The sequence below is a fragment of the Papaver somniferum genome, unplaced genomic scaffold (assembly GCF_003573695.1).
Source record: "Papaver somniferum cultivar HN1 unplaced genomic scaffold, ASM357369v1 unplaced-scaffold_118, whole genome shotgun sequence".
NCBI classification, from domain to species: Eukaryota; Viridiplantae; Streptophyta; class Magnoliopsida; order Ranunculales; family Papaveraceae; genus Papaver; species Papaver somniferum.
In genome coordinates, this window is record NW_020620825.1 from 15,551,001 (window position 1) to 15,577,268 (window position 26,268).

At 38.1% G+C, this 26,268-nt stretch overlaps 2 protein-coding genes across 2 annotated transcripts; one reads left to right on the forward strand and one right to left on the reverse strand.

Moving 5' to 3' along the window:
• Nucleotides 1–13,452: 13,452 nt before the first annotated feature.
• Nucleotides 13,453–15,393, forward strand: LOC113330575 (splicing factor ESS-2 homolog). The gene has a single exon (XM_026577386.1). The coding sequence runs from the start codon at nucleotides 13,586–13,588 to the stop codon at nucleotides 15,122–15,124; it is 1,539 nt and encodes a 512-aa protein (XP_026433171.1). The 5' UTR covers nucleotides 13,453–13,585; the 3' UTR covers nucleotides 15,125–15,393.
• A 6,673-nt stretch (nucleotides 15,394–22,066) lies between these two features.
• Nucleotides 22,067–24,151, reverse strand: LOC113330400 (purine permease 3-like). Its single transcript, XM_026577219.1, has 2 exons — nucleotides 23,196–24,151; nucleotides 22,067–22,592 (listed from the first exon to the last, which is right to left on the reverse strand). The coding sequence occupies exons 1-2, from the start codon at nucleotides 24,111–24,113 to the stop codon at nucleotides 22,233–22,235; spliced, it is 1,278 nt and encodes a 425-aa protein (XP_026433004.1). The 5' UTR covers nucleotides 24,114–24,151; the 3' UTR covers nucleotides 22,067–22,232.
• Between the last annotated feature and the right edge of the window lie 2,117 nt (nucleotides 24,152–26,268).

Here is a 26,268-nt window from a genome sequence, read left to right on the forward strand (position 1 = left end):
GCAATAAGTGGAATTGAGCAAATTGTTGGTGAAACTCTTTACGATTACTGGGAAAGGTACAAGAAGTTGCTGTCTAGCTGTCCACAACACCAAATAATTGAGCAACTCATAGTGCAGTACTTTTATGATGGAATGCTTCAATCGGAGAAAAATCTCATAGATGCGGCTAGTGGTGGTGCGTTAACCAATAAAACCATTGATGAAGCCACCGAACTGATCGAGAATATGGCTGAAAACACGCAACAATTTAATACAAGAGGCTCATCGATGGCTAGGAGGGTCAAGGAATTTAGTTCTTCCTCACACTTAGAGGATAGAATGGGTAATATCGAGAAGATGATGCAACAAATGGCATCCGTGCTCATTCCTTCTTATGAAGAAGATGCCGAACAGGTGAACGTTGTGTTTCCAAATCAGAGGCAAAGGTATGATCCCTACTCTAATACTTATAATCCTGGTTGGAAAGATCATCCGAATTTCAGTTATGCAAACAAGAAAGCTGCTGTTTCGAACCCTGTTTTCGGACGAAAAGGTGGTTTTCAACAATCACAATTTCATCCACAACATCAACAGCAAAACCAAAGCTCTAATTTAGAGGAGATGATCAAGGTTATGATGCAAGAAACAAAAGGTATTTCCCAGAAACAAGATACAATATTGCAACAAAACCTACAATATCGACAAAAGAATGATGTTGTTGTCAAAGATCGACAATTACAAATGGGGCAAATAGCAACCGATGTAAATTTGTTAAAGGCACAAGCTTCAAAAAAGTTTCCATCACAACCATACGTGAACCCAAGAGAGCACGTTAATGCAGTAACTCTAAGAAGTGGGAGACAGACTGAAGAGCCACATAAACAAAAATAGGTTAGTAATGACGTCGAAAAGGAAGTAGAGGAGGAAACCGTCCCAAAGGAAAATCCAACCTCAAATGTCCAAGGACACGGTTCCCACTTTTACCGTACCACCTCCTTTCCCTAGTCGTTTTTCCAAGTCGAATAAGAAAGCTCAAGACAAGGAGATCATGGATATTTTTAGCAAGATACACATCAACATTCCATTTATTGAGGCCATCAGAATCGTAACCAGGTATGCCAAGGTTTTGAAGGACTTGTGTACAAGTAATGATAAGTTGATTGCTAACGAGATTACTCAGGTGGGCGAAAGTGCTACAACTATGCTACTAAAGAATATGCCTACAAAGTGTGAAGATCCTGGTGGATTCACAGTTCCCGTTACCATTGGTAACCGAAGATTCGAGCGTGCTTTGATTGATTTGGGAGCTTCCATAAGTGTTATGTCATCATATGTTTATGATTCTTTGAATCTCAGACCTTTAAAAGAGGCAAAGATTACTATTCAATTGGCTAACAAGTCCAATATATATCCTAATGGAGTCGTGGAGGACGTGTTAGTTCAAGTGAATCAGTTAATCTTTCCTGTTGATTTTTATATTGTGGATATGCACAATGGAGATAATTGTTCATCTACTTCTTTACTTCTTGGGAGACCTTTTATGAAGACTGCAAAGACGAAGATTGATGTTGATAGTGGTGCAATCACAATGGAATTTGATAAGGAGATCATACGGTTCAATATTTTTGAAACCATGCACTATCCTAGTGATGTTCACTCAGCTTTCTCAATTGATGTTATTGGTTCGTTAGCGCAACAAATGTTTGATTTGAATAATGAAGATGAACTTGGAGTTGTGCTACGGAATAACATTGATTTGGACGTTCACGGACATCCGAACCTGGACGTTTACTTAGCCAAATAATTGGTGGAGGTGTGTGGTACCTTAACAGCATTACAAGAATCTAAACCGGGTAATATTTCTTATATTTCTTTACCCGTAACTAATGAGGCTCCATTACCTTCTATTGTGCAGGCACCGAAACTAGAATTGAAGCCACTTCCATACCACCTAAAGTACGTGTACTTGGGTGACAAAGAATAACTTCCGGTGATTGTTGCAAATAACCTCACCCCAATACAAGAAGAACGTCTACTTAGGGTTCTGAAAAAGCACAAAACGGCTATTGGTTGGACAATTGCTGATATCAAAGGCATTAGTCCATCCATGTGCATGCATAGAATCCTAATGGAAGATGATTTTAATCCAGTACATGATGCTCAGCGTAGGCTTAACCCCCCAATCATGGAGGTCGTGAAGAAAAAGATCCTCAAATTGCTTAGTGTGAGGGTGATTTACCCAATTTCTGACCACAAATGGGTTAGCCCGGTACAGGTGGTACCTAAGAAAGCAGGTGTCACTGTTGTTAGAAATCAAGATGATAAAATCGTTCCTACGAGATTTCAAACAGGATGGAGAGTGTGCATAGACTACAGAAAGCTTAATTCCGCAACCCGGAAGGATCATTTTCCTTTGCCTTTCATTGATCAGATGTTAGAGAGGTTAGCGGGACATTCACATTATTGCTTTTTGGACGGTTATTCAGGGTACAATCAGATTGTTATTTCACCAGAGGATCAAGAGAAAACTACCTTCACTTGTCCTTTTGGTACGTTTGCCTATAGAGGGATGCCGTTTGGTCTTTGCAATGCGCATGCCACTTTTCAGAGGTGTATGGTCAGTATATTTTCTGACTATGTGGAACGCATCATTGAGGTATTTATGGACGATTTTAGTGTTTATGGTGATTCATTTGATTTTTGTTTACAAAATCTTGAACTAGTGCTTAAAAGATGCATAGACACTAATCTTGTTTTAAATTGGGAGAAATGTCACTTTATGGTAAACCATGGCATAGTGCTCGGCTACATTGTGTCTTCTCGAGGGCTTGAAGTTGACAAAGCAAAGATAGACTTAATAAGAAACTTACAATATCCCACTTCGGTGAGGGATATTCGTTCTTTTCTTTGTCATGCAGGTTTTTACAGGCGGTTCATCAAGGATTTATCCAAAATCTCAATGTCGATGTGCAAATTACTGCAAAAAGAGGTTATATTTTACTTCAACAAGTAGTGCAAGGATGCATTTGATAAATTGAAAGAATTGTTGATAACTACACCAATTATTAATTCACCGGATTGGAGTTTTCCATTTGAATTAATGTGTGATGCAAGTGACTATGCAGCTGGAGCCGTTTTGGGTCAAAGAGTAGACAAGCTGTCTCATGTGATTTATTACGCATCTAGGACCCTAAACGATGCACAAATCAACTATTCTACCACCGAGAAACAATTTTTGGCTATAATGTTTGCACTAGAAAAATTTAGATCATATTTGGTGGGTACAAAGGTGATTGTATATTCCGATCATGCAGCACTTAGGTACCTACTAAAGAAGAAAGAAGCTAAGCCAAGACTTATACGGTGGATTCTACTGTTGCAAGAATTTGATTATGAAATAAAGGATAAAAGAGGTGTTGAAAATACTTTTGGGGATCACCTAAGTAGACTTGTTGTTTCCGAAGAAGAACTTCCTTTACCAGATCGTTTTCCAGATGAATAACTTTTTTCAATTGAAGATTCAACACCTTGGTACGCGGATATAGTGAACTACTTGGTTACAAGACAAGTACCTAGTACAATGTCTAATTTTCAAAAGCTTAAGCTTAAGAAAATAGCCAAGCAGTATGTGTGGGATGAGCCCTACTTGTGGAAATACGGTTCTGATAAAATCATCCGCAGGTGCGTACCTAATTCTGAATTTCAATCTATTCTTACATTTTGTCATACTTATGCATGTGGTGGTCACTTTGTTTCTAAACGTACCGCTTTCAAAGTACTTGAAAGTGGATTTTATTGGCCTACTCTACTTGAGGATGCATATATTTTTTGCAAATCTTGTGATAGATGTCAACGAACTGGAAATCTAGGTGCTCGAAATCAAATGCCACTCACACCAATTCTTTCTGTTGAAGTATTTGATGTGTGAGGAATTGATTTTATGGGTCCTTTTGTCAATTCTAATGGAAAATTTTGTATACTTCTTGTCGTGGATTATGTTTCGAAATGGGTGGAAGCTAAAGCCACCCCTACTAATGATTCTCAAGTTGTTTGTGAGTTTGTGAAGGAATATATTTTTTCTAGACATGGTACACCAAGAGTGGTTACCAGTGACGGAGGTTCACATTTTCACAGATCATTCCATGCTCTACTCAAGAAGTACAACATAACACACAAGGTTGGTACGCCGTATCACCCACAAACTAGTGGGCAAGCCGAAATCTCAAACCGTGAGATTAAATCGATTCTTGAGAAAACCGTGAACACTACACGGAAAGATTGGAGTTATAGGCTTAATGATGCACTTTGGGCATATAGAACGGCGTACAAAAAACCGATTGGTATGTCTCCGTATCGGTTGGTTTATGGCAAAGCTTGTCATATTCCGGTTGAACTTGAACACAAGGCTTATTGGGCGATAAAGATGTGCAACATGGATTATGACAATGCGGAGAAACAAAGGAAGTTACAACTTAACGAGTTAGAGGAGATACGTAATGATGCTTACGAGAGTTCTCGTATTTACAAGGAAAATACGAAACTTTTCCATGACAAGATGATTTCTCGAAAGAGTTTTGTTGTGGGTCAAAAAGTTCTTTTATTTTATTATCATCTTAAACTATTTCCTGGTAAGGTAGGTCCATATGGATTGGACCGTATGTTGTTACTAATGTTTAATCTCATGGCGCAGTTGAAATCTCTAGCCTTAGAGATGGAACAAATTTAAAGGTGAACGGCCATAGATTGAAGCCATATTATGAAAGCATTGCTTATGTGGATATGGATGTGCAAGAATTTTATGATTATCTCCCTCTGGAGGAATAATTGACGGAATGCCAAGTCGGGCTGAGGACATTAAACTAAGCGCTAAATGGGAGGAAACCCATCGGTTTTGTATCTTTATCCCTTTTGTTTTTGATTTTATTAGTTTTTCATATCATATCTTGCATTCCCATCTTAGATTTTACAAGTCCTATATCTATAATGAAAGTTTTGACGAATTCTCGTCAAAAAATTCTGACTGCGCACTTGTCACGAAAATAGCTCTCGAGACTTCATACGAAGTCCGATCTGAGTGGTTGACCCCAACTTTTAAATAGGACAGACTCACCTTTCTTTTAAAAAAATAAAATCTGAATTCGGAGTCTGTTAAGTTGGAGCGATAGGCCTGGACATTTGAGTTTCGGTATTTTTCCAGAACTTTTTCAGATTGCATGTCAGTAGGTCCGGAGGCCATAAAAGTCACACAATTTATCGAAACACTGCGAAAGTTTTACACCTTATAGAAAAGACGTAGGTGAACAACTTTCATTTAGGATGTTTTTCCTAGTTCCCTACCCATTAGTACAGTTTTCGATTTTTTCAGGGATGTTATGCCAGATATCAGAATTTCCGGTTTTTAACATTGAGGACAATGTTGAGTTTAAGTGTGGGGGAGCATTTAGTATCATACTATTTGCATATACACATAAATAAATAATACTCTTTGATTTCTTGTATTCTTGAGATTTCATATTTTGGAGTTACTTATGAGCTAATTAGGATGACACTCTAAACCTTTTAAGGTTGAAACAGTTCTTACAGTTGTAGATTAAGTTCCATTTATTTCAATCCTTAAATATATACGTTCATAATTGAATAAGAAACTCCGCTATGGTAGTCATTTGAAAGAGTCATCCTCGCGTTTAATTATTACTGAATCACTTTCTTTTTATTTTTGCAGTTATATGTTTCTCTAAAGTGATTTGGTGGGATCCTGATACTGCCGTGGATGTTGTAGCAAGGTAATCATTGGTTGAGTTTGATTAAAAGCCCGATAAGAAAATTGTCTTACACTCATAAAGAGTGAGCCGAAGTAAAAAAGAAAAAAGAAGAAAAAAAAACATTTACATAAGGCTCCTCTTCATTTATCGATACTTGGATAGCAATACGTGTGAAACTTTGTCCCTGTCTCCGTCGCCTAAGCAAGCGTGGAACGCAGGATCCAAGGAAACTATCACGTATTTGCTGAAAAGGAACATGCTCTTAGAGTATCTAATCATGTAGTCGATGAAAATAAAAACCTATCATCATTGTATAGCAAGTCAAAAAGACTATTGATGAGGTTCTTGACACTTGGGTGGCAGTATGAGTGAAACGTTGTCCCTGTCTCCGTCTCCTAAGCAAGCGTGGAACGCAGGATCCAAGGAAACTATCACATACTTGCTTAAAAGGAAACATGCGCTTAGATTATCTAATCATGTGATCAAGTTAAATGGGTGCTTCTCTCGACTATTGCGCCATACATAAATATCCTTTGACGACATTCATACAAGTATTGTGGGTAACATCTTTCACTTTAGTTAACATTTGCATACTCCACTTTTCTATTTCCATTTTCTTATCTATCCATGTGATTTTAGTATGCGAGTGCTGTGACAAACGTTGCAACAAGTACGATGACTATCTTAGTAGAGTTTTGCAATCAGGTTGAATGTCACACATAAGTAATTGCTTTTGTGTGATGATTGGAATGTATGTGGGATGTTTGTGGCAAAAGAACTTATGCAAGCTAATTATTTGGATTTTTACTTTGTGTCTAGCCTTAGTGGTTCTTCCAAGGAAAGAGATTGGAATAAGTTTTGTGGGTATACCTCTTGTAAGCCCTCACGAGACTATAACTCGTCCACTAGGGACACCTAGGGGTTTAAAGGCCTGTTATTCATGCTAAGAGTAACCGTATCCTCACGACATGGAGTTGTTGCATTTAGGATTAGTTTTATTTAGTTTGCTCCAGGACTATCAAAATCTAAGTGTGGGGGAATTTGATAAGTGAATAATTCATATGATTTTAGTGTCCATTCCATACTTGTTTTAGCTATTATTCTTGCATATTTTCGTATTATTACTCTTGTTTTATCTTATTTTCCTCTATTAGGTGGATCATACAAAAAGGAGCTACAAAGTGCTGAAAAGATCTAGGAATAGAAGTATTCCAAGTATCCAAGTGCCCAAGTTCAAGAGAAGTTGAAGAAGTGCGACGAAAAGGAGCAAAACGCTCAAAATCAAGAGAATGGCCAAAGACCGATCTTAACTCATTAAAATTAAAGATTTCTCATCCTCATATTGAATAGAATTGAAAGATAAAAATAATGCAAAAAGAATGAGGTCATTCCGAGTTCGGATGAAGAAGTTGTGGCCAAAACAAGCTCTTATTGAATACCGAAGACAGTGAAGTCCGCGAACTAGGTTCGCATACTTAATTCCGAAAATTTCTGCTGGATTTTGAAGTTCGTGGACTGGGTTCGCGCACTTAGCAAATGAGAAACGTGTATTCACACCAAGGAAGACCTAAGGGCACGTTTGGATTCGTTATTTCGTTATTTCGGGTCGGGTTCTTAAACCAAACTAAATGCGTGAGGGCCAAGCAATGTAAACCTATAAAAAAGTATTAGGTTATGTGAAATCATATCATATCACTAGGTCACGAAATTGTTAGGGTTTGGAGAGAAGAAACATCATACGGAGCGATTATCAATTGTAACGTTATCTCTTTACTTTTCTCGTATGTATATCATGGATGTTTCTACATCCATGAGTAGCTAAACACCTATTGATTGAGGATGCATTCTAAGTTGTAAACAAGATTTGAGTTATTATATTAATCTACTTTGAAGTTCTTCATATGATTATAGTTTGTTTATACTATTTGAATATTTATGATTGATTAATAGATTGTTTAGGTGGCCAACTAAATTGATTTGTTTATTCAATCTATTGCTAGTATTAAGTTAGGAGATAAGTAATTGTCGAATAACTTGCACACAAGTAGAGAACACAAAACCTTACAGAGGGATTCTGTGGAGCGATGTGTGTATAAACAACACTAAAAAGTGGACCTTGATCTAAGAGACTAGTAGGATCAACCTATAAATTCACAAAATATAAAACATTCAATTGGATTACACCTTGAGTGATCTACTACTTGGTGGTTCGTTGAATAGAATCTGGTAGGCGAGAACTTCCGTATCCAGTGATATAAGGAATTTAGGGGATATCACTGATCTAGCTATTATTATACGGTTGGTGATAATCTTTGATTAACGACAAGTAGGCAACTATAATAACTCATTGACAGTTTCTATACGAAGAAGGATTCCTCGATCATATCTCTCTCTATTAATTACAATGCAATTTTATTTGCTTTGACTATTTATTTTTTTCACAATCTAAAATAAACCTCCCTCCCCCCCTCTGTGACACTTTGACAACTAAAAATCACTGCTCTTCGTGGGAATGATCCTTACTTCCATTATATTACCAGTTAATTGTGTGGGAATAAAATTATTAATTTGATTGCACTTACGACACGCATCAATAAGCTAAGTTTTCAATCTAACGGTTGAGAAATATTAGCTTGAATCTAAATCAGGTTTTCATCTAACGGTGAATATTGATTTCTTTGTTACCAAGGTAATTTAATTGCAAACCCTGATTTGAAAAACTATATAAGGGGAACTCTAGTATCTGTGCAAAACTAATATCCACACCTTACGTGTGATGCTATTTTGCGTGCTAGAGTCATTTCTCCTTTAACCTTTGGTTTTCTTCTTATAAAACCAGGTTAACGACTTAAAGACTTCATTGGGATTGTGAAGCCAGACCGATATTACTTTTATCGTAGTTGTGTGATCTGATCTTGCATCTTCTATCGTATGAGTACAATCATATTGATTGGCTTGAGATTGATATCTCTGATAGGCAAGATATTAAAAGTAATCACAAACATCTTCGTCTCATTGTTTATGATTCCGAAACATCTTGTTTCGCTACCATACAATTAAGATTGTTGTGAGGTGATTGATAACTTTAGGCTGTTCTTCAAGAATATAAGACCGGATTATCAATTGGTTCCTGTTCACCTTGATTATTATCAAAAGATGGAACAAAACCTTTTAGGGTTTATCTGTGGGAGACATATTGATCCTTTGATAGACTTGTCTGTGTGAGACAGATTTGTTTATTATCAAGTCTTCGACTTTGGGTCGTAGCAACTCTTAGTTGTTGGTGAGATCAGCTAAGGGAATCAAGTGTTCAGTATCCTGCTGGGATCAGAGGCGTAGGGAGTACAACTGTACCTTGGATCAGTGGGAAACTGATGGGGTTCAACTACAGTCCAGTACCAAGTTAGCTTGGAGTAGGCTAGTGTCTGTAGCGGCTTAATACAGTGTGTGTTCAATCTGGACTAGGTCCCGGGGTTTTTCTGCATTTGCGGTTTCCTCGTTAACAAAATTTCTGGTATCTGTGTTATTTCTATTTCCGCATTATATTTTTTTATCTTTATAATTGAAATAATACAGGTTGTGCATTTAGATTATCAATTAGAATAATCCAACCTTTGGTTGTTGATTGTCATTGATTGATCCTTGGATATTGGTCTTTGGTACCATCCAAGTTATTCCTTGTATTTGATTAGAATTCGCAGTTCCTGCTTGAGTAAATCAAATCAAGAGAGAGATATAAACTCGTTGATATACTTTTAATTGATTAAGTCTTGTTGATTCTCTTAAAAGTATATTCGAGTTTGTCCATACAGATTGCTAAGCGAAATATTGGGTGGTGTTGTTAGACCCATGCTTTTTCAGGTTTCCATAATTCCTGGAAATGCTCTGTCCAAAAATAATGATCGAAATCTCTCAGAAAATCTTTAATTAGTAAATGCACATTACTAATTCTTATTTTCCTAAAAATAAAATTAATAACCTTAATTAAAAGATTCTTAACTTATTTATGTTTCGATCCTGGGATTCTCTTCCCTTAGCTATTCAGGAATAATTTTGAACAATTAAAGATTAACATTCACAGCGCATGTTCAAAGTATGTCGACATCCTTCCACATTAACCAAATATATTTTCGGTATCTCTAATATTTCTAGAATAATATAAAATTCGGAAAGATATTTTTGGACAATTTTTTTGTGTTAAAAACACAAAGTGCTCGGATTTGATTGAGACGTTTTGTGGCCGATTTCACATGTTCAAAGGATCGGTTCCCCATTGTTGCACATGTCCATAGGATTGGTTCTCCTTTGCCTAAAAACGTGTTGCACATGTTCATAGGATCGGTTCCCCTTTCTGCTATAAAACTGCTGCACCTCATACAAGGATCGGTTCCCCTTTGTGATGTACTGCACCTCTTACTAGGATCGGTTCCCCTTTTCCCAGATTTTGTCAGACATAAAATCACAAACCCGATCATACCATCTCAGGTGATTACTTAAGATCGGTTTCACTAATAAAAGTCATACTAATACATAAGTCAGGTCTTTGTGAATAGTTTTACCAAGAACACAAACAAGTCATGAGCGGTTATACTAAATTACACATATTGGTTTTTCACAAGATATGTAATGAATAACAATACCAATAACACCTGGCGATTTCCTTTTCGATTCACAAACAAAGAATGTTAATGAACTTACTTCCTTAAAACACGTGTAAAACATTGTTTCTTAGGATGAAATCCTCACCTTATACCCATACATAATCACAATAGCATTCAACCGATTATGTCTATGTCTTATCTACGAAGTTTAATGGTTAAGCAATAAACCTCGTATTGTATTCCTTAATACTATGTCTATCTAGAGTGTTCATTTTGTTTTCAATATGAATGACTTGAAAGATACGTTAAGGAATGAAACAGTTCAAGTCAAATATCACTAACCTCAAGTGGAAGGATGATTGTTGTCGTTGTAGCTCCCTGCTTCTTCACATCTTCAAGTCTTTCCAATACTTGTAATGTCTCATATCCTAATACTTTCAAGCTAACCTATACGAAGTTTACTCTAGTACATAATCAAGCGACTCTTAACATGAGTTTTGATTCACTAAAATATGACAACCAAACTTGACGTACCAATGCTTGGTGGGTTCAACCGAGCTATGCTCTAACACTTTATCAAAAGAAAATTAAATCAAGATCAATATAGTCACTACAATGACTAATAATATTGGCTACCAAGATGGATGCACACCCATTGATCTTGAGTATCCAATTATATTCTAATTCCAATTGTAACAATTCCAAAATCTGGAGATAATTATCACGAGGAAAATTAAAATTGCAAGAATATCCAATAAGAATGCAGAAATTCCTCGTTTTATTGGTATTTGCAGAAATAACACCTATTATTAGTGATTATGGTTTTATTGGAGGAATAAAAACCGTAGCCCACCTTTCAATGGATTGTTTTTCTTTCTCTATGTAAAAGAATAGAGGAGAAAGGGAATCAAGCTTGTATGGAAAAGCTGATCACACATGTATCAATACCGTTTTATATGAGGGATGATTGAGAATTCAAAAGAAAATAAATATTGAACGTTAAGGTTGTACTATATAATGATTCACATCCGCCACTTTTTCATCCGTGGTATTAGCGCTGTGCCTTTTAGGTCATGTTTCCTTGAATGACAAACAATAATACGTACTGTAGTTTTGTGTATAAAATCCATCCAACGGAGGCGAATTACATACAAGTACGAAAACGAGAAAACAAAGTTAGTGGACTGTTAAAAAGAAACATTATGTACAATGACTGAATCAAAAATAAATAAATAAACGAAGTGAAATATTGTTTTTCCGTGTCCGTTTTTTCCTTTGAAAGTTCAAAGATGAACCGATTTGTATCAACACCCTCTCCACTTTGTTACTAGAAGGCTTAATGTAAGGCGTGCCGACGATAGAGCAACGTGCATGATAACGTATTATGAAATAGAAAAATGGAAGAAGAAGACACAAAGTAAAGAGAAGAAGAAGGGATAAAATTATGTTCATGTGTATGATAGAAAAACATTAGAGCCTCTATTTATAGGGCTAGACACAAGGGCATCCCAGTAATAAACGATATTTACTCTAGATATTCTTAACATAATTACACGGTATAACAATCAGTACCGTTTGAAACCACCAAACTTTTTTCTCTCACCAAAATTTTCTAACGAAAACCTTCTATGCTCAGAGGAGCCGATTTGAGCAGATCAAGCATCTATAACTTCACTTTTTCTCCTTGATCTAGTCTGTAGTGTTTATTTCTTCTTTGGTCTTTTTACTGTTGCTTTTTGATGGCTTTACTCCATGGATATCTGGTTGTTTATGTAGATATGGGATGGGATCTTTTGCAGGGAAGAACCATGAGCATATCATCTCTTCTCCATGATTTATTTGATCAAGTCAAAGCAACATCAATGGATTTAGTTTACTACTCTTGTTTTGGTTCTTTGCAATTTTTCGGGTTTGTCTTCTGGATCTTGTTTGTTGCTGCAAGTATGCTTTCTTTTGTATTGCAAATATTAGATCAGAGCATATCATCTACTTCGGTTTCAGCAATGATCTACAAGAAAATCGACGCAACTCCAATCATAGTTTCAGCAGCATCTCCGACAATAAGGAGCATATCTATTTTCCTCCACGGTTTAGGCGTTGCTCCCGATTTACCTTTCTTATTACCTAGTTTAAGATTTCAGGGATAATTTAAGATTTATTAAAACTGTTTTAGTTTTCTAGAGTTTGAATTTTTAGTTATTTTCAATCTGTTGAAGTGCTTCTTTGGACAAAAGTTACCCATAATTTCAACAAGAACTAAATAATTCAAGCTACGGAAAAAAAAAACAGACACAACAAGATGAAGTTATTCTTCTACTTCATCAGTTACAACCACTGTTACCAAGACTCGTAAGCTGATTCAGTTCGATTTGTCCCGATCCAGACTGCTTAAAATTGATTCAGATGATCTTTGTTATGATGACCCTTGTTACGTTAGAAATCGTTCGTGTTACTGTTCCTGTTACTTAGATTTAGGTAGATATTGTCACTTTGAAAACATATCATGTTACTTTATTGTACATGAACTTCAGAACTTTGGGTTGGTTTTGATCCAATCACACTTTACGCAGTCACACAAATTGATTTTGTTACAAAATCAATTTGGTCCTTTATCAAGGCTTGGACCTCTTGGAATTCTGAATCGATTAGTATGTCTATAAAGATAAGATTGTTCAAGAATTGAGGAAGATACTGTAATTCCGATAGATGTGTATGATAAAAAAATCTCTTTACTGTTTCCGGTTTTCGTAATCGGTATTATCAATGTATTGCACGAGGTTCGCCTCTTTTTTGGGAAAAAAAAAAAAGCCAGTTCCGTCCTCCAAAAGGAATCAAAGAATCACGGGGCATATTTATAGAAGGAAAAGGCAGTTAAAAACAATCCAATCACGCCCTTAGTTGTTTTTTCATTGAGTCGTGATAGGGTGCATACAACTTTTACGCTTGGTCTACTCATTTATGTCGTGGCGTACATCCAGACACTCTAACATCCTCGTCGGTGGGGGAAATATCCCATCCGATGACCCGGCACTTGGCACGTCACATCTTTTTGACCTTTTAACTAAACATATAAAGCCTTTACTATTTAGAATAACTTCCCTATTCTAACTTGCACTCTTTCGGGCTAGGGTTTCCCCAAATTTGTTCCCCCATCCCCCTCTTTGATTATCCAATTTCTGCTTCAGAAAATCCCCACCTCAATCTCTGGTTTCTTAGTACCGTTATCACTATCATCGTTGAAAAATGTTGTTTTCACCAGGCCATTCTCCTCGTCACATATCATCTCCATCCCCTTCTTTATCATCTCAAAAAACCCTATCAAATTCTATTGAATCCGCAAAATCTTCCAAGAAGCATAATTCTGTTCTTGATGAGGATACTTATGTAGCATCCATAGAGAAAATTATTGAAAGGGATTTCTTTCCTGATATACCAAAGCTTCGTGATCGTCTTGATTGGCTGGAAGCTTGTAGATCTGGGGATCCTGTTTTGATTAAAGATGCTCAGTTGAAGATCATGGAGCGGCGATGTGGAAAAAAACCCTTAAATTCGGATGATGCTCAAGGTAATAAAACTTTTCAAACACCCCAGAAGTCGAATTCGAGGTTATTTTCTGTATCTACACCATTTGATTTAGACAAAACACCTCAACAATCATATGTTCAATCAGAAACTAGTGAATTAGGTGAGAATAATGAGTCGATTGATGTTTCGTTGTCTCTTGATGAGTTTATGCGACGTTATACGAGCGAAGATAATGATAGTTTTAATAAAATTATGGAGAAAGTTAATAGGAAGAGGAAAGAGAGATACGGGCATTTGATTGAAGGTGAAAAGGTGGAAACATTAAGTTTAGGAAATGAAAAAATTGCTAGGATTACTGATGGGTATGGGACGTCTGATCAACCTGTAAGTACACTAGAAGGATGGAAATATACTGCAAAGAACTTGTTAATGTATAATCCATCAGACAATGGTGAATTTCCATTGACGGAAGCGGAAAGAAACGAAAGGGTTATGGGTTTGACAAAGGAAATCAGTCGAACAAACACTCGGTTTCATGGAAAAATGATGGATTCTGGTCCAAGAGAGGAGGATACAATTGCAGTGATGTATACTCCCGTGGCTGGGGGTACCCCTGTACCTTTACCGTTTCCAGGTCGTGAAGCAGAGAAAACTAGAAGATATGACTTGGAAGATTTGAGAAAAACACCTAATCCATTTTATGTTGAATCTGAGAAGAAATCTGAAAATGGGTATAACTATGTCAAAACACCTTCTCCTGCACCTGGTGTTGATGAGTCACCATTCATTACTTGGGGAGAGATAGAAGGGACACCATTAAGATTGGAGACTGAGGATACACCTGTTGGGATTGGGGGCAGTGGAAATGGTCCACAATTTAGTATTCCATGCCCACCATCAAGGGATTTGAAGGCCCACTCGTTATCGAGGGATGCTGCTCGTAAACTGAGGGAGAGATCAAAGATGTTTCAGAAGCCACCATTGCCTTCACCAGCTAGTGGAGGAAGTGCGAGTCCAGGTGTTCGAACACTTTCACATGCTGCTCAGAAATTTGTTAGGAATGCAATTGCAAAATCATCTTCTTCGATGGATGAATCACTACGTGCAAGTTATCGTGGTTCAAGTCCGGCTGCAGTTACTCCAAAATCTGGGAGAAGCTTGACAAGGTTAGGAACAAATTCAATCTTGGGTTCAAGGCCACCTTCTGTTAGAGATGGTTCCAATCCTGTTAGAGATGGGTCCAATCCTCCCTGGTAATTTAGTTTCCTTCTTTTTTTCATTTGGCAACTAAGAACATGCTGTGTGTTATGCTTATTTTTCTATGACTGTATATATAAAGCTCTGAACTTGAGCTTCTTGTTTCTGAATTATGAGCTCAGAAAGGGAAAAAGACTGTTGAAGCTTATTTTGTATGACTGTATACTGGCTTTTACATTCTTCCTTTACTTTAATATTGTTCATTAGGTATCTTTATGTGCTGCTAGAGATTTATCTAACCAATCTATTTGAAATTTGGTAATTTTTCACATTGATACGTGCTTTCACACAAATTATCACAACCAACCATCTGTAGAATGATTGGGTATACATATGTTATTGGGCTTATATATGTGCTATTCTTATCGATCATCACACAACTCTGTATTGCGCTATTGCCGGTGTTATTGCCTCATGCTTAGATGAACTTCTATAAAAAGGATATGGTTTTGGATCTAGTAGAATTTCTATGTTCATTGCAGCCGTTATCTGTGAGTGGGAAGCTGAGTTTGAAGGTGCTGTTATTGCTTTGTCACATCTGCTGATAACTCACTCGGATAGACAAGGCCCACGGGTGCGTGAAGCTTTCCACCCGCAGGACCTTCCAAATGTGACAAATTCTGCATGAAGCCTTCTACCTGAGGACCTTCCAAATGTGACAAATTTTCCCTCAGTTTTGTGCCTGTTTACTCCCAAGGGTTCCGCATTGTTCTCCTGTCAGGTCATAGGATGCTTGTCGACAACAGGGGTCATATCCCATTAAGTTGTTCTACGCAGATTACGCCTGTAACTTGTCCATCATTCTGCGGCGTTCCTTGCGAATTTGTTCGGAAAGTTGAATTGCTTACTACATCACTGCCCTGTCAAGTTTGTCAGACATGGCTGCCAATCCCTTTCAGGCGTTGTTTTATCTTGTGTTTACGATGTCAGCTTGTGCTCTGTTTCCTGAGACTTGGGTTGAAGTTTATGGTTCTTCTGCTAGAGATGTGGCTGAACAGGTCAAGGACAAGGAGCAATAATAGCGATGCCAGGGCGTGTGGACTCCAAATTTACAGAAAGGAATTGAACCGACGCATCCCAACGGCAGAAGCAGCTTTTGCAATAGATTCCTAGAGTTACTTTTTGATGATTACATCCACATTTTTCTGTTTCGTTAGCCAAGCAAAGAAATTTGGCTACAAAAGACCACATCCAATGAAGAAGTTGATGTTTCAGACATGATTATACCGGGACACTTGTACAATGGTGGGAAACTGATTTTTAGGGCAAAGTGTTGTTGGTAGGTCGGTCATGGACTAGATTAGGAAATCTAGTTGGTTAAGGAAGCCAAGTACTTGTGTCCCAAGTATAGAAGCTTAAGAGGTTTGTCTCTTAGAGCTAAGTTAGGAAACCATATACTTGTAGGAAAGTAATCCTTGTTAAGGAATGTGTCCACTCTTATTGATGTGTATAAATAGCCATAGAGAGAACTAGAGAAAACACACCAGAACTAGTAAGAGTTATCTTCTTCTCTGCTTGAGCTTTGTATATTCCAACCTATACGGTGATATATAAAATTGTTATTCCTTCCCGAGGATTCAACCTCGTTAAATACTTGTTCTTCTTGTGTGTGTGATTGTGTTCTTGGCGATATTGAGCTACCTCGTAGTAGTGCAAACCTAAACGCTTCCGCAGGCTTTGGCGCAACGATTGGTATCAGAGCAAGGAGACGCTCTTGGATACAGGTATCCGAATTGCAGTAGAAGTGAAGGTATTTTTTTCCCTGAAGATTGCTTGAGGTAATACAAATCTCAAAGGTTCTGTTTTTTATCCATATTTGGTTGTTTGTGAACAATGGTTGACGGAGACGAAGATCCGAAAAATCCTTTAAGAGAACATTCAGAGTCCACAGATAAAGATAAAGAAACAAAAGAAGAAATACTTCATTCACATAGATCACAAATCAAGGTAGAAAAGTTTACATGAACCAATAACTTTAGTTTATGGAGAGGGACGTAATGGATGCTCTTGTTCATCTTGACCTAAAAGAAGCTCTAGAAGGTCAGCCAGTGGAGATGTCTGAAAAGCAGTGGAACAAGATGAATAAATTATGTCTTGCTTCGATACGAGGGTGTTTAGCAACTACAGTAAAACTTAATTATCAACACGAGACTTCAGCTAAGGATCTCTGGGAAAAGATAGAGAAGGAATACCTTGTGAATAACGTGGCCAATAGGATACATCTTAAAAGGAATTTGTATCGCTATAACATGAAGAGAGGTGCAACCCTAACCGAGCACCTAGATTCATATAATAAACTTCTTGCTGAGTTGGTTAACTACGATGAGCCAATCGACGACGAGGAACAAGCTTTGTGTCTGATAAACTCTCTTCCTGAAAAGTATGAACCCGTGATTAAAGCATTAATGCACGGCAAGGATAAGATAACATACGCTGAGGTCACTACAGCATTGCGTAGTGAGGAGTTCAGGAAGATGGACCGTGAAGACCTTGCAAGTGAAGCTAATAATGATGTGCTTCTTGCAAGAGGTCGTTCAACAGACAAGAGAAGGAAGACTGGTGGTTATGGTAAAGGTAGAGGACGTTCTAAGAGTAGAACGCGATTGCGGAAATATGAGTATGCTTGGTTCCATGACTTTGGTCATTGGGATAAGGATTGTACCAAGCGTAAGGCGAGAAAAGGAGATAACGGTAATACCAAGGTGAAAATTGCTAAAGGTAATGAAGAATCAGATGATGCTTCTGATTTCTCGCTAACTGTGACACCATCAGCTTGTACTATTACAGATGATACATAGGTATTAGATAGTGGAGCAACATATCATATATGTGCATATCGGGACTGGTTCTCAAGTTTTGAAGAGCTTGATGGAGAAGTACGTATGAGAAACAATCATACCTGCAGGGTGATTGGGATTGGTAGTGTTCGTATCAAGATGCATGATGGTATGGTTAGAGAGCTGAGGGAGGTAAGATTTGTACCTGCCATAAAGAAGAATCTGATTTCACTCGGAACTTTAGAAGCTAAGGGATATAAGATAGTCGCTGAAAATGGTGTTCAAAAGGTAATATCTGGATCTATGGTAATCATGAAGGACACACGTCATCATAACTTGTATTACTTGATTGGGAGTACAACAACAGGGGATGTGTTTATTTCTGAACACATCGAGAGAGAAGCTACCGAGAAGACGAAGCTATGGCACACGAGACTTACACATCCAGGTGAGAAGTCGTTGTATAGGTTGATTCAACAAGACTTGTTGAAAGGTGTTATTTCCTGCAAGTTAGCATTTTGTGAACATTGTGTTAAGGACAAGAAAACAAGAACAAGCTTTGGCACAGCTATCCACAATACTAGTGGAGTTCTTGACTATGTTCACTCAGATGTTTGGGGTCCTTCCAAGAATGCATCATTGGGAGGGAAACATTGGTTTGTGTCGTTCATTGATGATTATTCTAGGCGCGTATGGGTGTACACCATGAGGCATAAGGATGAAGTACTAGAAATCTTTGTGAGGTGGAAAAAGGCAATTGAGAATCAAACTGGCAGAAAGATCAAAGTACTACTTTCGGACAATGGTGGAGAGTACAAAAGTGATCCGTTCTTGCAAGTATGTCAGGATGAGGGGATAAAGAGGAACTTTACAATTAAGAAGACACCGCAACAGAATGGGGTAGCTGAACGCATATCATACTTTGATGGAGAAGGTACGATGTATGTTATCTAATGCTGGATTAGGTAAGGCGTTTTGGGCTGAGGAAGTTACGTATGCGTGCTTCCTCATTAATAGGTTGCCATCAGCTGCATTAGAAGGTAAAACTCCTATGGAGAAGTGGTTTGGTAAACCAACTTATGATTATGACTCAATTCATATTTTTGGTTGTCCTGCGTGGTATCATGTTAGTGAAAACAAGCTTGATAGCCGTGCTGTAAAAAGAATCTTTGTGGGTATGAAGAGTGGAGTAAAAGGGTTCAAGATTTGGAATCCAGTTGAGAATAAGATAGTCATGAGTTGTGATGTCACATTTGATGAGATGTCTATGGTAAAGTCTTGGGGTTCTCGGCAGGTGGAGGACAGAAGCACCAGTACTACTAAGCCTTTGCAGCAGGTGGAGATTGATGCAACTCCACCAATTCCAGTTAAGTCTGTATCTGTTCAGAATACTTCTGAAGACATTGGATCTGCAAGAGAGGTAACTACTGAAGTTCCAAATGATAGTGACACTGTTGAGGAAGAGGAACAAGAGTCATTAGAAGATACAGAAGCTACGGTCACGGAGACCATATCAACCTGCAAACCGAGAAGATCAACCAGGAAGCCTGGTTGGATGAATGATTACATTGCTTATGCATTACCAGTTGTTGAAGATGGTACTCCTACTTCCTATTTAGAAGCTGTACGCAGTATAGAGTGTAAAGAATGGGAAGGTGCAATGCAGGACGAGATGGAGTCTCTTTACAAGAATGGCACATGGATTCTTATGAAGCTTCTGAACGGTAAGAAGGCCATAGGGTGCAAGTGGGTATATTCTAAGAAAGAAGGATATTCGGTGAATCAAGAACGCTACAAGGCAAGGTTAGTTGCAAAAGGTTATGCCCAAAGAGAATGGATTGACTACAATGAGGTGTTCTCTCCGGTGGTAAAACACTCATCAATCTGTATTTTGTTGGCCTTGGTAGCACAATATGATTTAGATCTAGTTCAGCTATATGTTAAGACGGCGTTCTTACATGGTGATCTAGAAGAGGAGATCTATATGACTCAGCCGAGTGGGTTCAAGGTTGCTGGAAAAGAAGATTGTGTATGAAAGCTGAAAAAATCGTTGTATGGGCTGAAGCAGTCTCCAAGACAGTGGTGCAAGCGATTTGATCAGTTTATGATTGGCCATACATACACAAGAAGTCACTATGACCATTGTGTATACTTCAAGAAGCTACGTGATGGATCTTTCATATATTTTCTCTTGTATGTCGATGATATGCTGATTGCATCGAATAACAAGAAAGAGATCGATAATTTGAAGTGCAAATTGTCATCTGAGTTTGTGATGAAATATCTGGGAGAGGCTAAGAAGATTCTTGGTATGGATATTCAACGTGATAGAGAGAAGGGTAAGGTTTGTTTGTCTCAGAAGGCATATTTGAAGAAAGTGTTACAGAAGTTTGGTGTCTACGAAGGAACTAAATCTGTAAGTACTCCCCTTGCTGCTCATTTTAAGTTGAATGCTCGTATGTCTCCACTACTGAAGAAAGGCGAAAGTATATGGCCCAAGTCCCATGTGCTGAGGCTGTTGGTAGCTTGATGTATACGATGGTACGTACAAGGCCGGATATTTCACATGCAGTTAGTATGGTCAGCCGTTATATGCATTGTCCTGGTAAGGGACATTGGCATGCTATGAAATGGATTTGAGGTATCTTTATGGTACAGTTGATGTTCGCTTGGAGTTTGTGAAGGATAAAAGTAACAATCAGTTGTGTTTTGGGTATGTGGATTCTGACTATGCTGGTGATTTGGACAAGAGACGTTCAACTACAGGGTATGTATTTACTGTAGCAGGGGCACCAGTAAGTTGGAGATCAAACTTGCAGTCTACTGTGGCGCTTTCAACTACGGAGGCGGAGTATATGGTAGTGACTGAGGCATTTAAGGAGGCTATATGGTTATAAGGTTTACTAGATGACTTAGGAGTTGTACAAGACCAACTGCCTGTGCATTGTGATAGTCTAAGTGCAATTTATTTGGCTAAGAATCAAGTGCATCATGCTAGAACCAAACATATTGACGCACGTTTTCACTTTGTGAGAGAAATTATTGAAGAAAAAGACATTGCACTTGCGAAGATCGATACCAAAGACAATCCAGCTGATATGTTGACTAAAGTAGTATCTGGGATCAAATTTCGACATTTTTCGAAATTGATCCACATCCTTCCGGTTTAGTGAAAGGCCCTTTTTGGGTAGAGGTTCTTAGAAACCTGGTGGAGGTCTTCTAGCAAGGCCATTTGAGAGAACTACGGTCGGGTTTGATTCCTATTGAGGATACGTAGGCAGCCAGTGATGGTTCAATCGACGTTGGAAAATGAAGGTGATTTTACCTATTGATCATCTCATGCATGAATGCATGATCCGAGGTGGAGAATTGTTGGTAGGTCGGTCAAGGACTAGATTAAGAAATCTAGTTGGTTAAGGAAACCAAGTACTTGTGTCCTAAGTATAGAAGCTTAAGAGGTTTGTCTCTTAGAGCTAAGTTAGGAAACCATATACTTGTAGGAAAGTAATCCTTGTTAAGGAATGTGTCCACTCCTATTGATGTGTATAAATAGCCATAGAGAGAACTAGAGAAAACACACCAGAACTAGTAAGAGTTCTCTTCTTCTCTGCTTGAGCTTTGTATATTCCAACCTATATGGTGATATATAAAATTGCTATTCCTTCCCGAGGATTCAACCTCGTTAAATACTTGTTCGTCTTGTGTGGGTGATTGTGTTCTTGGCGATATTGAGCTACCTCGTAGTAGTGCAAACCTAAACGCTTCCGCAGGCTTTGGCACAACAAGTGTATCATAACTTCGTAACTGGGAGCTAAAAATGTTTGGAACGCATTCTAACGAGTCGTGATAACAAGTTCATTAAGCCCACACTATTATTCGATTTCATGTCATACTCTGAGCTCACTGACGCAGCAGCTTCCTAAAAGATTTCGGAATCCAACCTACAGATTAAGAAGTGATCACAGTAAATCATGTACAAAAGTTGTCTCGCAATGTTGTGGCTCTGGGCCTCTCTGAAGATTGACGCATATTGTGAGACATGCGTCACGAATCGACTCGTGTGAATAATCTCTGTCGTCAGTCATCTGAGTTTCATGGGCCATGAGTAACTCTGTAACTTTTGAAATGATTCAGCATACACATGAAAAAACAGTTTAAAAAAGCAAACGCAAGAATGGATCAAGATGTCTTATTACTCCAAATTGTCTTCTTTTTATGAAATATTACTACAAACTGTTACATAGGTGTTTTTGAACCTTTTAGGGTAACACAATGGCAAACGAAAATGAAACACTAACGTTACGTTCTATGGCTTTCCTTCCATAGTACTACTAATTATTTGTAAGTTCTGACTTCTCCTTTAATTCCTCAGCGCTATTATCATAAGCAATGGGTTGCGGCTTCTTGGTTTTCTTGTATTCCCCAATAAAGTAGGAGACAAAACCCCACAAACATAATGCAAGTGACATTCCTTTTTGACCAGTAAATTTCTCGTGGAAAGCAATTGATGCAGCGACCTGAGTGAATGGGAGTAAACATGTAGTGAAAATTCCAGTGAAAAGAGACGATGTACAGTAGATGATCCCCAAAAACCCTACTGAAAAGAATTGCCAAATAATTGCAAGTGCAACTATTAGGAAATAGTATTTCCCTTCACCCAATCCAAAATTTCTTCCTTCTCTTGGAATAACCTGCGATAACAAGAACATAAAAGATAGTTTTAAAATGGTGTTAGGTCGTCGTAGATTCATAATAATCCATTTGGAGGAATGAAATAGCTTGCTAGAGGCCTAGAGCTAGAGACAAATATTTCTACCAATATTCATAAATAAATGTTTGGAGATTAGGTTAGGTTAGACTCGGTATATAACTATATATGCATCCTTGTATGGCATCCTCATGTATCACTCCAATAATTAGTGAATCATTTTCCCTCCACAAATGAAAATGGACAATTTTTTCAATCATACAGCACATGGATATAAAATTTAAACGAGTGATGACATGACAGCCTCTAGTCTTCTTGGCTCATGCGAGACCACATATAATATATTCCCTTCCCCGGTGCCCAAAACACACAACTAGATCTGGCCACTCATGCAGCATGCTCTTTCGTCCAGAAACCCATATCAATCAATGAGTTTTTAAGCACCAAATGACTTTCTAGTAAATGATGCTTAATATTTCCGATCTACGTTCTAAAACTCTGATTTCTTCGGACGACAAAAAGAAAGAAACTGCATGCTTAAACCAAACATAATCTTTGGAGAGAGAGAGAGAAAGAGTCGAAGTACCTGAAAATCCTTGTTGATGGCCATTCCTGTTATGCAAACCAGAGTAGAAAAGAAGCTCAAAACAAACTGAAACTGCATCACAACAGAATATGTGATAGGTTTACTACTTTTCCCATAAGCAAGTTCGATCAAAGGCATACAGAGCCCCAGTAAAGCAGCACCGGCAAGAGTTAAGAAGAATCCAAAGTAATATTGTGCTTGAGTAGTACCAGGAGGTCTGTCACTACTAGTATTCAATGCCAAAACAACAGCTCCAAGAGTCAGCAGAACTACTGAATTGAATGAATAAAATGTGAATTTTTGTCTCACAATTATGAAAGAAAATATTGCTGTAAAAGCAAGTTGTGTAGAAAACAACAGTGATGAAGTTGAGACGGGAATATAAAATAGACCAGCTGAGTACATATAGTTATCCAAGCCAAGCGCAACTCCTATTATTGCACTATATACGAACAATTTCGGTTCCATCATGAAAACCCATGAAGCATCATATGATGGTCCATTCACTTTCTTTATGTAGATATAAGAAAGTGGAGCTACTAACACCGGAAACCCAACGGTTTGTAACATACTCGAAAACCATTTACGACCTCCGCCGTGAGTGTAGTACAGTCTCTGTAACAAGGGTCCTCCTATGTAACCAAAAGCAGAAAAGAAACAGAATAGTATGAGGAGTTTCCAATTTATAACTCTTTTTTGAGTAATTGGGTTGACTGTTTCTTGAAGATCATCTTCATGATCATTTGGTACTACTGCTAGGTTGTTATGATGATTTCCTCCATGGTTATAATTTGCTGCTGCTCTCTCGTTAGTGGAGGCTGCTTCTATATCCATGGAAGAAGACATTCTCTCTTTTTCTAAGCTTGGTCTTTGAATATGTACATCTAGGTGTGTTCTCTGTGATTCAATGGGTATCATTTACAATGCATATATACCAGTACCCTGCTGATGCAACGACAGCATTACCGCAGTATTCTTCTCTCTCTCAAATAAGAACATAAATCGCAATCAGCTTAGGGTCCATGGTGTTATTAGTTTGACATTTTAAAATTGAAGGCCCTAGCTAGTTGTTGCAACTAAACTGCTAGCAGCTAGTGCAAGTGGAACGGTTAATTAAGGCAATAAGGACAAACGGTCATGGTCTATGACCGGGTCTGAGTCGATGATTTTATTTTTTATTTTCTTCCCACGAGACAATGGTGTGTCTTTGCATCAAGTCTTAACGTGCGCAACACATGAGGGGTGGTTAAGTTTTCTTCTCTGGAAAAAGATTTATGGAAGTTATAGACTAGAACACCGTTGCTATTACGGTGATGCAAGTGACGCATAATGATGACGCGTTACAGAGTTGCAGGCCAAGTCAGTATAGCCGTAATGGCGCATCACGGAGCCACAATAGCGATATACGGTATACACTGTCAAGTGCTAAGAATGGCATAACCTCGCAGGGCCAATGAAGTGCAAGTACAACACTTCATTGTAAAGACATTTGGCTAAGGAATGAAGCTATTGACCGACACGATGGAGCTTCATTAACGCAAATGCAAGACCAGGCCAAATTTGCAAGATGCAACATGCAACATGCGAGTTGGCATGTTGGCAGGTCCATGGAATTGAGTTAGCCCAAACTCAAGGACGATGCAAGCAAGTGGAATAGATTCAGAGTTAGTCTATGTATTAGTTCCAAGCAGGGCCAAAAACTTGGAAAAGTGCAAACAAGTTGGTTATGCAGGCATTGCCATTGTCATGCAAGTTGGCATAGATGGCTGTCCCATTATTATAACTGATGACAGCCACCTTGGCACTGCCAAATTCTTGCTCTAAGCTCATGCATGTACCATCCTTATGCTTTCATCACCAATGCCAACTCCTTAAACTCACTCTAGTTACTCTTGGCGTCATATGAGCAATATGGGACCAAAGTCCAGTATGGCGCAACAAGTGGCGCAATACAGCTCAAGTGGCGGTTATGAGTTGGTTGAGAGCTTCACAAGCATGCCGACCACGCGAGACAAAGAGGGAACGTTTGTAAAGGGAGTTTATGATCGTGAGAGAAGGTTGCCAATTGCAAAAAGACAGGTGTTGGATGATTGGCGCGAGTTAGAGAAGAACTAGCCAGTTAGCACAGTTATGGGCGGTTATTAGGGCTGTTCATGGTCGGTTTTGGTTCGGTTTCTAGCCAAACCAAAACCGAAACCAATACTATTGGTTTCTAAAAATCTAAACCAAACCAATCCATTAATCATTGGTTCGATTTCCAAATGGTTCCAATTAGTTTCGGTTTGTCCCAATGCTTTTTGGTTAACCAATAATTATGTCAAACCAAAAAAAATAAAAATACACAAATTTACAGATAAAAAAATAGTAGTTGCCAATAGTATTGGTTTACACAAAGTTACAGACAAAAATAAATTAAAAAAAATATCAAGAATAGTTAAAGCTTACTCTAAATCTAGAGATTAAAAGAAGATATATAATATATCTTAATTTAGTTATTGAAAACTAAAAAAGAAGGAAGATGGGAAGAAAAAAGTCGAGTAGCAGCAGCTGTATGTAATTAGGGGGGGGGGGGAGAGAAGGGAGGCGACTGAGAGAAGGAGAAAGAGAAAGAGGGAGAGTATCATAATGAAATATTGGATTTAGGGTTTTCATTTATCCTCTAAATCAATGGGTAGAATCTAATACTTATAAATCAACGGTAGAAACTAAGTATAAAAATTAATCGGTTTTCCAATGGTTTTTGGTTCGGTTTTAGAAATCAAACCAAACCAAAACCAACACTATCGGTTTTCCAGTTTCTACACCGTAACCAATCCATTAGTAAATGGTTCGGTTTGGTTTCTTCCTAATTGGTCTGGTTTGGTCCGGTTCCAGCGGAAAACCGAAACCATGTTCAGCCCTAGCGGTTATGCAACTGCTTCATGGGATAGATGGCTGTCCCTGGCGTGTGCATCAGTTGTGCACGGTTTTGGCAAGTAAAGCTGTTGTAGAAATACTCCTAAGGCAGGGGAAATTCAGCAGGCTAGCACATGAAAGACTCGAATTGAGAGAGTTTTTTTAAGGTTAAGGCTTG

Bases quoted from the DNA above. Each gene is read 5' to 3' on its own strand.
- LOC113330400 (XM_026577219.1), bottom strand. From the start codon at position 24,113: ATGATACCCATTGAATCACAGAGAACACACCTAGATGTACATATTCAA. The intron at 22,593-23,195 runs GTACTTCGACTC...TTGTTATCGCAG, and splicing joins CCATCAACAAGGATTTTCAG to GTTATTCCAAGAGAAGGAAG.
- LOC113330575 (XM_026577386.1), top strand. From the start codon at position 13,586: ATGTTGTTTTCACCAGGCCATTCTCCTCGTCACATATCATCTCCATCC.